Source organism: Salvia splendens, chromosome 4 (assembly GCF_004379255.2).
Source record: "Salvia splendens isolate huo1 chromosome 4, SspV2, whole genome shotgun sequence".
NCBI lineage: Eukaryota > Viridiplantae > Streptophyta > Magnoliopsida > Lamiales > Lamiaceae > Salvia > Salvia splendens.
In genome coordinates, this window is record NC_056035.1 from 4,157,824 (window position 1) to 4,173,386 (window position 15,563).

A 15,563-nucleotide genomic window follows, 5' to 3' on the forward strand; every position below is an offset into this window, starting at 1 on the left:
GTGTTGTGGTCCGAGTTCTGCAGCGATAGGTGAGGTGTCAAAACATGTGTATTTTGACGACCATAAATGTTGTGTTGTTTCTATCATTCATCAAATCACGTGGACTTTGATGTCATTTCATTATACACGTGTATTTTCAACTTCACCATTTCACTTTTCATGCTCACAATTTTTTTACTCCCTTTATTCATAAATATAGTATGAACATTTGATTTAACCTGGATTTTAAAGCATAATTAGTAAAGTAAAAGGGTATAGGAAGAAAAAGTTTTTAAAGTATTATTAATAGAAAATAGATCTCATCTTATTAGAGAGAAAATAATTTTTAAAATTAGAAAGGTCATACTTTTCAATAACGGACAAATTTTTTTTTCATACTGTACTACTCTTCAGGGACGGAGGGAGTACTAATTAATATGCACGTAATCTAAATACCGAAGATGATCTATAGTTCTAGCTAGCCAATATTTTATATCATCAATTAATAGTTAATTTGAAGGTATACTGGACAAATACAATATTCATCTAAATAAAAGATCCGATCATTATAGCGAATCCGACCCAATTGACATTCTCAAATAATCACCTATAATTGGTCTTAATTAATTTGCAGAGATTTTGGATACGGTAGTTGAGATGCTATTTAGGTGACTTATTATAGTACTTCATATACCCCATTAATCGGACAATGCATCTTTTTTTTTTCGAGGTGACTTGTACATGATTATCACTTCAAAATATGAAGGATAAAAAAATTATTTCAAAACAATATAGGGAGAGAATATCTAGTAAATAGGGTGTCTAGTTGTCGCAATATGTGTTGAAGTGGGACACCTCAAATTTGACAGACTTGTATCAAATCAAACTCAAGTCTTTCCAACTTGAGTTCTACTTAGAATACCACTGTCTGAAAATTTAGGAACACAAGAACAAATAATAGTTTCACAGATTTAATTAAATATCAATATAATCTGTGACCCAATTGAACTTCAAAGCATATGGTGAACAGCTATATTATCTCGATCGACGTCTCACGATTGGATGATTAATTAATAGGAAATCAAATTTGTGGTTATGTATAATTAATGACGATTCCTAATTGATCTCAATAATTCGAATTATTGTATTGGGTATAATATATAGATCAGTACTATCTATACATGTAATGTAACCCCAAGAAAGAGGGGAAATGGCTTGATGTGGTATGCAGTTCCTTTCCTTTTCAGATATATTGTGACTTTGAAAAAATTCTTTTGAAACGAGAAATTCAGCAAGTATTAAGCCAACATCGAGTCAATGCAGCAAAGATTCTTCGTGTTTGCTACATATGTGGTGACAGTATATAGTTGAATGACAATTAAGAAAATATAAATAAAAATAAAGATATAGATATCACGCTGAAAATTAATTTGAATTTAATTCGTGATTCTATTTAAGTTTTCTATATAAGCTAATTAGTTAACCACGAAATCTATATTAGGAGTAGTAAGTAAAGGTAATTTATGATTGGTCGACAAGAATTGTTCTTAAATTGATTAGTTGATGATTATTGTTTTATATGATAACTAATTGATATCATATATTCACATTAACTAGGAGTGTATTTAATTTACTTAATTGTAGCGTGAGGGATTATATCCAGCCGCTTATTAACTGATTAAAGGAGTTCGAATTAATATAGAAACAATTATTTGGAGTAATTTTAGTTGCAGCCAACTGTGAGATTCTCACAATTACAAACTTCTTTAGACTTGAGTGTGTAATAAAATTGATTTTGATTTCTCTCGTTGTAAATTATTTTCGATTCTCTCTCTCTCTCTCTTACTGAGTTAGCAAGTGGTGGATGAAAATGAAATAAAAAGGGGGATAGGGTTTCAGATCAACTTTAGACTTATTAGTGAAAGAGACATATAGTCATACAGTCAAAGAAACATGGCCTTCAATGGAAATAAAGCAGTTTTAAATACAGCTTCTAATAATTGTCCTACCCATATAGTCCCTATGTGTTTTGAGGACACCTACCTACATGTCTAAACAACAAAAATACATCATAAAATTAAATTAAATTAAATTAAATTAAATTAAATCATTAGTATTAATCTAGGGTAAATAAGTTGGGATTTTGGAGGCAAATTACCACTCTATATGTTGTTTTGATCTCCATTCGTTAATTAACTATGAGTAAAAATCTTAAAATAAATTAAAGCAGCTAAGATCAGTCTTCGTCCATCACCTACGAGTAGCCCTATCCTCACCTGCTCCCATGTGAGTTGATCACAACATATATGAATACTAATTGAACACTTTGAAGATCTATCTCTAAAAAAGTTAGTACTAGTAATTAAGAAACTTCACATGTTAAACATAGTAGTAATAAAAAATATTATAATGTGACTAGAAATTCTATAAAAAAAGAGGGAACTGATATGAAGGATCCAAGAATTCTTTTAAGAGACAGAAAAAACAAAATTGTACAAACAGGGAGTGCAGTGAAAAAGGAAGTTAATAAAGACAAAGATAAGGCCATAAATTAAAAATTAGTATATTTAATAATATTTGACAATCTACCCATGCATCAATAATATACCTATATATAGGCATCGCTTTCTTTAGTTAAAATCCCAGCCGACCAAGCCTCAAATGCAATTTTATGTCGCACCAGTGTGCATATTATGTGATCTAAATATTGCACCAGTGTGCAATATTTTTTGAAATTGTTATGCCCGATGATAACAAATATCAGATGAAGAACACAAATTGGATATATATGGATACTTAATCTTCATCAGATATTTTGCCTTCCATAAAAAAGGCTTCAAGAATCAACAACCCTAAAATTACATGATAGAAAATCTTGTGAATAAGGATATCTAAAAGAATAAAACCTAATTTCTTTCTTCACTTTCCTCTAATGAACAATTAACTACAAGACTGATATGTGTGTAGCATTCAATTAGGCCTTTTTAATTCTTTTTTTTTCATGAATAGAATCTTATTTTTGGGCTTTATGATTCACAAAAATTGCTAGAAGCTTGGACTTGCATTTGACAAAATGAAAAAGGGGGACAAACTAAGTCTAACTATAACCGGTTGGAAAGAGTTAGGTTTTTCTTTCTAGATACATACTACTACACTTGGTCAAATTATATCACGTTTAGCTTAATTTCCAATCTAATCTATTACTACTAATTACGTGGGGCTATTACATGCCACTATCCCTAAACACTTAATTAAACAAAAAACAAGAGATTTAATCATGCTAATAATCGACCCCACTTCCTCAATCCCTACCTAGTCATGTTATATTGCCATCATCTTCTAGATTGTACTTGCATCACTTTAGCCACGCTCTTGCCCTAACATTCACTACCAAGTTGCAGTTGCAGCACCACCTCTCTCTCTAATGAGATTGTGCATTCTTTCTCCACCAACAAAGTAATGAAAAAAGGACACAAAAACAAGTAGTAGCTAGCAACGCCCAAGACACCCACAGCAATGTTCCCATTTGGAGAAAACCCCTCTTTCAAAAAGCCTCCTTTTCAGCTTTACGATCAAATTCAAAACCCTATCATCTCCAAACTCGATGAATCCCCATTCTTCTCCAACTTCCCCTCCCCATTCTTCGACGAACACGAGCTTCCCTTGCACCAAATCCTCCCCAAACCCTCAATCCCCACAACCCTACCACCCTCTTCATCAGATTACCCCAAAAAAATCTCCCATCCCACCAAAAAAGACCCCAAACAGAAACAAGCAGTCGCGGCCGCCCCTCCAAGGAAGCGGACCGGGAAAAAGGACCGGCACAGCAAGATTTGCACGGCGCAGGGGATCCGGGACAGGAGAATGAGGCTCTCCCTTCAAGTGGCAAGGAAATTCTTCGATCTCCAAGACATGTTGGGGTACGACAAAGCGAGCAAGACGATCGAGTGGCTGTTCACGAAATCGAAGAAGGCCATCAAGGAGCTGGCGATGGATGTGGGAGAGAGAGAAAACAATGTTTCCATCACAATGAGCGATGGAAAGACGGAATCGTTCGTGTCGGAATGCGAGGTAATATCCGGGATCGAGGAGAACTGCTCGAACAACGGGGGTTTGGAGGAGAAAAAGGGTCGGAAGACAGGAAATACGAGGGAGTCGAGGGAGAAGGCGAGGGAGAGGGCGCGGAGCAGAACAGAGGAGAAGATGATGGGGAAGCGCATCGACTCCACCCCTACCTTAGAGGATTACTCCCCTTTCGTCCAGCCGCCCTCCGATGCCGGAACAATCGAGAAGCTTCTGGGGAATTCTAGCTCTGCTGCTGCTGCTGCTGCTGCTGCTGTCTCTTGCTGCACCGATCCCACCACCAGTTTCATGGGATTTCTCGAAAACTGGGACCTGGACAGACTAAATTATGCAGGTAATCACAACTCAATGTACTCGGCCACCACCCCGGATTTTCCACTGTTTCATCAATAATTTTGAGGGCTCTATGTGTAAAATATTTATGATTCAGTTCGACTCTTTTCAATCCCTAGCTTTTGAATGTAATAATCCTTTGCCGATAGGGTTAAATAAATACTACTATATGAATTTATTGCCCTAGTCTTAAACATAATCCAATTATTGCACTGATTTTTGTATTGCTGAGGAATTAAGGAAATCTACCCTTTTGTTTATGTGATATATTTCCATCCTAATAATTGAAATTGGCAACTAATTAAGCAAATCTGTTGGGACTTGGGGCTATCTGCTAAACTTCAATATGTTAGTTGAAACCAAGCATTCAATTGATCAATTCAAACTTATGAAGAGGCTTTTTTCCAAGAACATATTGTTGCCTAAGTAATTAAGTAGTACTAGTATCTTACTTATATTGTTTGAAGGCATGATTTCAAGTTATAATCACATTTTGTAATATAAGATGGTAGTTTACAATAATCCAATGAAATATTGAACGGATAATGATATCTTGCGGTAATGTGATGGAATATAAAACTATATGTGAGGTAAAAACACTTGAAAATTTAGTAGTACCTGAGATGCAAAATGAAGCTTTTTTTTTCAAAGATGAATTTTTAAAACTCTTTGTTTCTAGCGCTAGTTTTTCTGTAATTCAGTTCGACGTTTACGTGAGGCAGTTTGGAATTTATATAGGAACATTGCATTGTATACATAAATTATAAGCAATAAATTTCAGTTATTCTGATGAACAACCGGAATTGGGGAGTAGTAAAAACTACTACAATGACTATTTGTTATAAATATAGATTGGTTGTGGTAGAGAAGGGATTGATCATACATTTATTTTTCTTCATTAATTTGGTAATTTTGGTCTGCGAGTGAGTCTGTGTGTGTGTGAAGCTATACATTCAGCTGATTATTTATCAGAAACCTATATATGATATTTTAATTACTTGGGCTAGCTGTGAAATCGATCTGATCTGCACTGACAGTTCACTTTTATATTCACTAGTTTTCTTTCTTTGTTATTTTTCCTTATTTCCTGGAAATTTTCAAATGTAGATATGAGCTATCTAATCTCTGCAGCATTATAAGTTAGAAGTTTAACCTAGGATGTATTCAACCACACCTTACTGAAAACCACAATTAGAGAGTGGCTAAAATTTGACTTTAGTTATATTAGTATACTTTATGCGAGCATCATCTATATTTTGTTATATGTAGTATGGTTATAGCACTTCAAAATTGTTACTTATATCATCAGTTTAATAAATTGCATAAATTAAAGCTCAATTTGTTCTTTCATTTATGTATTTGGATATATAAAGAAAATAGTAAAATAAATCGAGCTTTCATACATATATAATTTATAAAACTAATGGTGTGGATAATAATTTCGAGGTATAATTAGAATAAAAACAAATAAAGTATAAATACAACAAAATAATGTTAACATTGACGAAATGTGAACGACACTTACAAATGATGTTCAAATAAAGCATGTACTAGTATATAGTAATTCAAAACACTTATGTTCCGATTAAGGTGACGGCACGGTTTTTTTTTTTGTTTTTTCTCTCATTCTCAAGTTAATTAATTGAGGCTTTTTTCTTGTGCACGAAATTTAAGAAATTTGTGTTTAAAGATTAAATTATGAGAGAATAAAGAAAGAAAGAGTACATCAGGAGAAAGAATAAAGTCTTTTTTCCAAAAAATAAAATGACCCGGCTATCTTGCGACGAATCGAAAAGGAATACGAATCAATTATATTACTGGGAGTGGGGGAGTATATGCTAGTAGAAACAAAGTAAAGTGTTTCATTGACACTCTTTGAGACGCTTAGTTTATGAATAATATTGGAGTAATTTTTAATTTTGGAGTAAGGTGGGAGGACAACAGAAATGTACAATTAGGTACAAATAGGAATAATCAAACAAAAGCAAAATAATTAGTAGTACTATACACTTATTATAGCTATTAAACGCTTCTATTTATGTTACAGACGTTTTATCGAGTGTCTGTTATTTTGCTGAAAAAAAGCCTTACTAAATACTCATAAACCATGAGTAGGTAATTAGTTGTATTATTTATTTCAGCATATAAACCCTCAACCACTATCAATAAATTTGTTGGCAAGGCTTTCACGCCTTGGTTAATGTCGTTTGCAAAGTTAATTGATCAATGAGAAACTTAGTGACTTTGGTGGAGTAGTAAAATTTTGTAAGTTTGATTGTCCCACCAAATTTTGCTAAGTGAAGTCAATTGTATGTATGTATGTATAATCTTGTGTGATTTGCGTTCATACGGCTCGAGTTGACCTAAAGCACATCTTTAATTGTCACAACATAATAATAATAATAATAATAATAATAATAATAATAATAATACAGTAATAATAATAATAATAACAATAATAATAATAATAACAATCATAATAATAATAGCCAGGCACTATATCAGAAACATTAAAGACCGATCCATAAAAAAGGGAATCATAGTAATAGTAGTATTAAGAATCGGTAGATTTTTAACATGAATGCAAGATTTCTAATAATACGTAAATGAATGCGATGAAGTTAGCCCAAAACACCAGTTTTGAAATAAAATTTAAGATTTGATCATCAGTTGCTCTACCTCAAGGTTTTAAAGTTTCAACTACAGATGTATTTATAGTATTCAATGAGATTAATATTCCTTTATTGCATTGTCTAACAACACTGCTTATTCTTAGGGTGTGTTTGGACGGGCGACTTAAAAGTTATAGTTTGACAAATTTTGATAAATAATTAAGAAACAAATCGAGGTTTTTATCCTTTCTACAATCATAGTGTTTAGGGTTATCGATTTTCATAGAGTTTTGGAAAGGGTTTAAATATGTGTAATAAATGCAGTCGACTAGAGACAAAATAATGGTGGGAGAAAACAACAAGGCATAAGACATTCTGCGTTAGTATCCGTGAGTTTTGTGAAGCAATTATTTCTTATACATACCTCATTTGCATATCACTGCAAACCCAGATTTGTATTTTCCTTTCATTCTCACTGCAAAATGGAACCTTAAAATAAGACACACACACACACACACACACATGTATGTATACTAAAAAATAATGTAAAGTTAACAGTCAAACTTCCTATGATCCTAGTTGTCCTTTAACTATTAATTAGATAATGATATCCTATTCCGCTGCATCAACAATTGGTTTATTATGCTTCATCAGTCCTTTTCATTTGGACTGGAAAAATCCAAATCTACTTCCCAAATATCTTTGGAGGAGAAAGTTGAATCATTGAACATATTCTTTGTGTTTTTCTGCTGCAGCAATAATGTAGTCAAGCCACGACTTGGCATTTAGCAAATTCAAAATATAAATATAGTAAAACTCCCACCAAAAAAAAACAAATAGTTTACAAGCAGAAATATTGAATGAATTTGGACTATGATCTATACATAAACCGGACCACATGACAGAGACGAATCATCTTTAAATGTGGGGTTGTGAGTTGTGACACCAGAAATAAAGATGATAATGACGACCATTATGCACTAAAAAACAAAACTTGATGAAAAATTATGATATCATTGGTTATTGGTATAAGATTAAAACCCAGCAAAATCAGCTCAAATAGAGCAAGTGAGCAACCCCTTTCATTATTTCTGCAAATCTATGATCCCCATTATACAATACCAAGAAAAGAATAAATTCATTTAAATTTCAGTAGCTACATAACTTTATGTTTTATTTATTACTAGTACTATGGAGTCGTGATCACCCCAATATTCGAACTATCAAGGCAATGAATGTCGTCGGCACACACACATCAAACTGAATTAGACATGGTTAATCCACCCTTGTTTGTTAATTCTAAGAGAGAGCCCAAATTGGGTATTTTTTTATCAGCTTAACAATTAGCACCAAATTAACCTAAGAAATGCTAATCAAATCTGAAGTAGCTAGAATTCTTGAAAGACTCCAATTCTTGAATTAAAAGCTCACCTGTTTAGGAAGATGAATCTTGAAATCTCTCACAATTCCATATTGTTTCCAACTGAATGCAGATTGTGAAAAGTGTTTAGCTATGTGAATGTAGCAGAAAATGTTAGATATAGGGCAGGTTTATAAATTTGGAAGTAGAAATCCTCATATCCTGCGATTTTGTTCTGTCAAACACACACAGGAAATTAAAGCATGCGCATGCAGATTTTGGTAGAAAAAAGAAACAAGAGTAATGTTGCTAAATTTTGTCTCTTATTGCATGGTTCAATGTAAGATGTTTAAAGTGGAATATATGTCCAATAATAGGCAGCCAATTTCAAGATTATAGAATCTGCCTATAGATTTACACAGACATACATGCGTAGATATAGTATTTATTTGTACTTCATGATCATACCGATATGTGATTGGGGCAATTATATTAAGTATATCCTTGGATCATAGCGGAAAAGAAAAGATATAGCTGGAAAGGTAAATCTAGCACTTAGAAAAAGTAAATCTTGAACTTAATTTTTTTTTGGCATGATATACAGTTGTATTTGTGTAGCCTACCATCTGAGAGTTGTAGCAGTTGAATTGTGGGTTATTGCGTGGAGAAGGGGAAGTGTTAGGTAGCTTATTATACGCTTCAAATTTCATCCCTCAATGTTGTGTATAGCATTAGCACCTATGTTTACAAAAGTGGTGCATTTTATTGTATGAATTTATAAGTTGAGGAAATAATATGTTTAATTAACAATAATTTTGCTATGTATCGGAGCCATCATTTCTTGGATGCCCTTTTTCCATGATCGTGAAGCTGATTATTTGATGAATACTCATATTTATTCGTAAAAAAATCAAAATGAATGCATTTTTCTTCTCTTTTCTAGAAATGAGGACTAAGAAAAAACAAGACTTGGAGTATTTCTTTTTGTAGGTTATATTTAGTATACTTTTTTAGTAGTTCTATATAATAAAATAAATATATTCGAAATGTTTTACTATATCCAAAAAAATTGCTCTGACATCAACAAAATTTAGGAGAAATTACAATTACAAAACCACTCTTTAGTTGTATATCAATTACTATAACATAGTAAAAGCAATATAGCAAAATAAAAAAGTACTCCAAAAAGTAACCAAAATTTGTGCGCAATTAAAAAACTACTACTCTTTATACTGTAGCCACACTTGTTTTATTTCATCTCAGTCCGGAAAATAAATGTTTAAAGTCTTCATCTCGATAATTGTACACCACATTTTTTAAAATGGATGCAACCTGAGCTTCGTATGAAGTTAAATTCTTCTGTAGATGGTAATAGAATGAAGCATGTGTTGCATTCGGAAAACTATTTGAACAACATCAAGGATGTTCTTGTCTGATGCATAGATCAAATTTTTAGGTCGATCGTGACATATGCGCAGGTTATAAAGAAACTAATCCAAAAATCAATCTTTTATAAAATGGAGTAAGTCATAAAAGAAGACAAAAACAAAGAAAAAAAAAATGAGACAACTACACGATCAGGAACAATGAAATTTATGCTATTACCAACGAGGAAAGTGGCAAGTGAAAATGGTATCTCAATCCAACAATACACGAAAATACAAACAAAGAGTGCTGAGGTCAAAGAAACATAGGCTCCAGTGTACACAATATTTACAAACTGAGAAAGTAAATTTGGGAAATATCTAAAAAAGTAAATTTGGGAAATATCTAAAGAAAGCAACTGATACGGATATCGACCCATCCATCTCTCCGATGGCCAGAGTTCAGATCTTCTATGCTAGGTTGCCGACATAGATGTTATCACACTAGGATCTGATGGATTTCCGAGGTGGGAGAGAATCACGAGCCCATGAAGATGGTTTGTATCCTCCAGCTAACAGCTTTGATGCAGTGGCAGCATTAATTTTTCTCCTCTTAGCTTCAAGCTCCAAACGCCTTTTATCAGAGGCAGAAGAAGTTGATCCAGAAAATATTGAGGCTGCTTGAATTAGAGCTCTCTTGTCTTTTCTATTCTTCTCAAACTTCGTAGCAAATTTAATACGTTTAGCAGATCTTGCATCCTCTTCAGAACTTGGAAGAAGTCTTAACCCAAATCCTGATTTCCGAGAACTAGCTTCTTCTTCAGCTACTCTTTTCTTTTGATTCCTAAGCCTTGCACGCAGTAATTTGTTTAATGCATAATCATCTAAATGCCTGGAGTCTGATATTCTCTGCAGGCGTACCAGTACAGGCTCGGCTTCTTTCTTTTTCTTCATATCTCCTTCCTGGTGTTCAAGCCGCTTAAATGGATCCGCTAGCTTACTCTTATCTGAAACAGAGGAAAGTAAGGGTTAGTTCAGGGAGGGATCATGTATCCAGGTGCATTTATTTGTATATACACAACACTCACCATCATCCACAGGGAGTACCAATGTTTCAGCATCTTCGGCATCATATTCCTCAACCTTTTGTCTGGCTCCACTCATTATCACATAAGCACAATTTTGTGGATCAGTTTGAATAACAATCTCATGTTTGCAGCATGGTGATTTCATACTAAAGCTCCATATCTGCAAGAAAAGAAGGTATTCATAACAAGCAGAACAGATAAAATTACAAATAAGTTCAGCATCCGCCATCCAGTTTGAAGCAAACACAATACCTTCGTAGAGTAGTAATTCCCCACTTGCTTTTTCTCTGCATTGAACCTTACACCTTTTGCAATCATGGACTCACAACCACCACACCAAATATTATAAGGCATCTCAAACCTGTGAAAACCAAAGCAAATGATAAACACATTGAAATCTCAAAATGTAATGACTGTACAAACTTTATAAAACAGCATCATTTTCACACGTGTGGTGCTCCTTCAGCGAGTAACTATGAACATTTATTGAATTGTTCTACAAACAGTCACGATAACCAAAATACTAAGCAGCCAAATTCTTTATCTCATCAAATTCTCGTAATAGGAATTTAAAAGAAATCATGCCTTCCATTTGTGAATGCTAGACTACATCTTGGGATCAAACATGTACTCCCTCCGTCCCAGCCTAAGTGAGACGTATTCTTTTTTGGTATGTCCCAACCTAAGTACGCAAGCATTCATTGAATCACTATTGCTTGTAAAGTTAATGACTATGTAAAACCTAATCTCTGGAGAACTAGCAGAGTATAACCTGGTGTTCAAAAGACTCATACACCACGTTAGTATATTACTGACTCAAACAGGAAAGGACTTTCTACCACAAGTGACATAACCAACATAAATACTCAAAACCATATCCAGTCCATGAATCTCTACATCACTTTCCTCTGTCAAGCACCCAGAATCAAATAAACATGATCTTCAAAATTCATAGTCAAGGGGCCAACCAACAGAGGTTAACTAGAGTCTAGTCTAGCTCAGTTCAGTACCTTATAATCAAGATGCCTTGATCTAATTTTCTTGCTCTCTCCCTCAAAGCATGCTGACCATTGAACTTGTTCAACCCACCCTGTAAACAAATGCAACAAAAGATTCTTAGCATATAAACAAATAGAAATGCTTGTAGCAATGCATGTGAGGAAGTTAAAACACAAACTTGCCTTCTTTGGCTCCCATTCTGGTGGGTAGTAAAAGTTATCTGCCCGAGCTGCTGCAAGGGTAGACTGCAGGAAACAAAATATACATGTAATCACTCGGGAAAAAAGGCTTTTCATTAGAATAAAAGGAACGAAGCATCAATAATCAAATTTAAAGACCTAAAAGGTGAATCACAATAGACATAGTAGAATTTTCGATCTTCATATAAAAATTTTAAGATGCCCAGCATCAGCATAATATCAAAACTGTTTTAACCTAAGGGGAAAAATATTCATCTTTTCCTATTTACATACGAATAATTGAATTCTGTTTCTCAGAAAAAACACGTTCGATTTCGAAGACCTAATTCGAATCATTGTAAAAGAAATTAAGAACAAAAGCTGATCCCCCATAACAAATTCAATCTTCCAATCAATCAAACGAGTTCAATTTCACATAGCCTAATTAAATACTTCGCCGGTTCACGTAGCATGCCATTGTTATTCATGAATCAATCACAAAACCATAGCTCAAACCCAAACCCCTCAAAAATGATGTGGCCAATAAGAGCATCAGGACAGAATTATATACCATCTTGCGATCTGGTTATATCGTTGAAAGAAAGTGGAGATTTTTGCACCAATCCCTTGCGCTTTGATTGATTTGAATCTTTCGATAAGAGTTACTAATCAAAGTAATCAATCGAGGGAGGGTGTATACTTTCCTTTTTATTTATAGTACAGAGGAAATTGAAATTACGATTCCGTTTAATAACTTGGACTTGGGCCAGCTCCCGCCGGAAAGCCCATTCTCCGTAACTCGATAACTGTTTATGCAAATAACGGCAATACTATTGGGCCTCTGAATTTTTTTATTAATATTTCAAGCCCAACTTGATGGGTTAGTTTTTCAGAGAAACACCTACAAAACAGTACGTAAGTGTTAGTGTATTGAGCTGATCAAGATCAAGACTCATGCGTACGGTGAAGCTGCAGACTACGGTGGAGCTGCAGCTTAATCAAGGAGAAAAAGGAAGACAGCTTGATCAAGGAGAAAAAAGGAAGACAGCTTGATCAAGGAGAAAGGAAGATAACCGTTGGATTGGCGGTTATAACAGAATTTGGGAAGAGGCTAGCGGTTGAGCTGAATTGATTGAGCTTAACTTCATTTAAGTAGCGACGATTCTTCCATTCATTCAAGAACAACAGAATTCAAGAGAGATCGAGTGAAGAAGAGAGATTTTCAGCTGTGCATTTGTGCTCTCGGAGCAGGCTGACTTCGAGCGAGTTGAGAGTGTTTTCACTTGTAAATCTCCAAGGGAATAGAGCGTTCTTGTAAATCTTTCATTGAGTGATCAATAAATACATACACTAGTTTTCTGCCTGTGGACGTAGGCCTAGAGCCGAACCACGTAATCGCTGTGTTTTCTTCTCTTGCTGATTATCATTTAATCGTGCAATTGGTGTTCCACAACTACTCGGTTCATATTCACAGTAATAGCATGAAATACTAAGTCAAAAAATATTGTACTACCATCTTATTGAAATTAAAAAATAAGTTTCTATTAGTGTGTTTTAGAGAAACATTGCTATAAATTTATAGTCAGATTGAAGAATTTAACTTCTCACTAGCTCCCATTTGATGTTTCCCAAATAGATTGTGATAAGTTTGGTACGATTTTAAAAATAATACTACTAATAAGTTAATAACAACTCACGTGCTATTGTTATTAGGTTTAAATAATTATTTACCTCATAATTGACGTGGAAAAAGTAAGCAAAATATATATTATTAAAAAATTTAGAGGCCCAATGGAATACGCACAAACGTATATAATTTCTGCTTTGTGATCTATCATGATTGTAAATTATTTTAGGAGCCAAAGATGATCTCTCAAATAGAGTATGTATAAGTGAGTGTATGTGTGCGTGTATTGAGAGTGAGAGAGAGAGATGAGCACTATATGACCATCGATCCATATTCATTCTGCTATTCTTCTTCGTCAATCTTCTCCTTTTCTTTTTTTTTTCCATTAATACTAATGATTTCTTCACCTTTCTCAAACACTTCATGATGCATTTCTTGGTCTAAGAATTATGCAATTTATATATACTTGTCGGCACATAAAATCGTGTTATAAAATTAGGTATATATAGCTATCTTAAAAAATGTAAATAATTAACATAATAACACGAGCACTTATGACTTACCATTTTATTTTATGGATCAATTCATCATAAAACACATACCGTGACATGAACCGATGTTGACCTTCGATTCTCGATTCCTAATTTAATTATTGGATTTGACCAATTGCCTATATTCGTACAACATATTTCCAAAGAAAGTTATTTATTTACACAAAAAGAGGGAAGGAAATTTGACTACCATATATATATGCCCCCCACTTTCAAGATATATATAGTATCATTCAATTCACAAACATAATCAAACAATATATAATTCAGGTTTTGACAATCCACATAATGACCCTTTTTCTACTTCCTTGATTTCTAAGCAACATTTATTGGAAACTGCCCCCCACCCCAAATAATTCTCCCCCCCTCATTAAATTACAATATTAACTAGCTTAATTAACACATGGAAGCAAGCACAAAACCCTCTAAATTTCAACCCTCTTCTCCATAAGATTCAAGCTGTCAAGCCTTCTAAATTTCTCAATCTCACTATACAAATTTTGCCATCATTTTTTCTCCTTATTATTTCATTGCCCCATGCTTCCTCTTCATCAATCCCTTCTCCTCCTTCACCAACAACACTCCCCACATTATTATGATCATGAAAATCCCTCTCCTTTTATACTCCTTTTGCTTCTCTCTCCTCCTCTTCTTGCTTCTCTCACATGAATTCCACCACCTCGAGAAGGCCATGCCGGCGGCCGGATCACTCCCTCGTCGAAGAGCACTAGCTAGCACTAAGTTTGATTTCACTCCATTCCTCAAACGCCACCGCCACCGGGAAGGACGACATCCGGGTGATGGAGGTGAAATCGACCCTCGTTATGGTGTCGAGAAGCGTTTGGTACCAACCGGTCCCAACCCGTTGCACCATTAAGCCCGAGATCGAAGGCGTTGGTACATATATTATGTGCTAGTATTTGATATTGTGTTATATGGTTCCATGGTTAGTGTCATGATATGTTACGAAATTAATTTTTATTAGTCACAATATATTTGAGTTTTTGGGAATCGTGAGTGTTGTATATATGTATGGTGATGAGAATTAAGCTTAGAGTTTATTGGATATAGAAGATACGATATATGAATGATTATTTTTTTTCTTACATTTTTTAAGTTTCCGTTTATGATCTATAGATATTAATGCATGGATTTGGAATTTGATGAATAAAGTTTTATGGGCATTTTAATCGCCGCTATGTATGTAACGATGAATGAAATTTCAAGAAAGATGAGTAGTTGTGACGGCACGGCAGCAGATAAGGGGAAAATCGTTTTATTTTTCCTTTAATTTAGACCCCATTAGATAGATTATCGTACGATTAATATTGTTTAGTCAAAAATAGAGAAATGATTACATTAGAAATATTTAATTTTTGGGGTGTGGT

The 15,563-nt window shown here is 34.0% G+C and overlaps 2 protein-coding genes across 2 annotated transcripts; one reads left to right on the top strand and one right to left on the bottom strand.

Annotated features, from left to right (window-relative positions):
• Window positions 1-1,523: 1,523 nt before the first annotated feature.
• LOC121800366 (transcription factor CYCLOIDEA-like) lies at window positions 1,524-4,662 on the top strand. Its single transcript, XM_042199937.1, has one exon. It carries the CDS (start codon window positions 3,496-3,498, stop codon window positions 4,453-4,455), a length of 960 nt encoding a protein of 319 aa, XP_042055871.1. The 5' UTR covers window positions 1,524-3,495; the 3' UTR covers window positions 4,456-4,662.
• A 5,281-nt stretch (window positions 4,663-9,943) lies between these two features.
• LOC121801537 (coiled-coil domain-containing protein 130-like) lies at window positions 9,944-12,702 on the bottom strand. The gene is made up of 6 exons (XM_042201043.1): window positions 12,569-12,702; window positions 12,001-12,063; window positions 11,830-11,909; window positions 11,072-11,180; window positions 10,820-10,979; window positions 9,944-10,738 (listed from the first exon to the last, which is right to left on the bottom strand). The coding sequence occupies exons 1-6, from the start codon at window positions 12,569-12,571 to the stop codon at window positions 10,236-10,238; spliced, it is 918 nt and encodes a 305-aa protein (XP_042056977.1). The 5' UTR covers window positions 12,572-12,702; the 3' UTR covers window positions 9,944-10,235.
• Window positions 12,703-15,563: the final 2,861 nt, after the last annotated feature.

What these genes read in the sequence shown, in the direction of transcription:
- LOC121800366 (XM_042199937.1), top strand. Translation starts at nt 3,496, where the DNA reads ATGTTCCCATTTGGAGAAAACCCCTCTTTCAAAAAGCCTCCTTTTCAG.
- LOC121801537 (XM_042201043.1), bottom strand. An exon ending in CAAGGCATCTTGATTATAAG is followed by an intron (nt 11,181 to 11,829) that starts GTACTGAACTGA and finishes TGGTTTTCACAG; the next exon opens with GTTTGAGATGCCTTATAATA. An exon ending in GGAATTACTACTCTACGAAG is followed by an intron (nt 10,980 to 11,071) that starts GTATTGTGTTTG and finishes CTTTTCTTGCAG; the next exon opens with ATATGGAGCTTTAGTATGAA.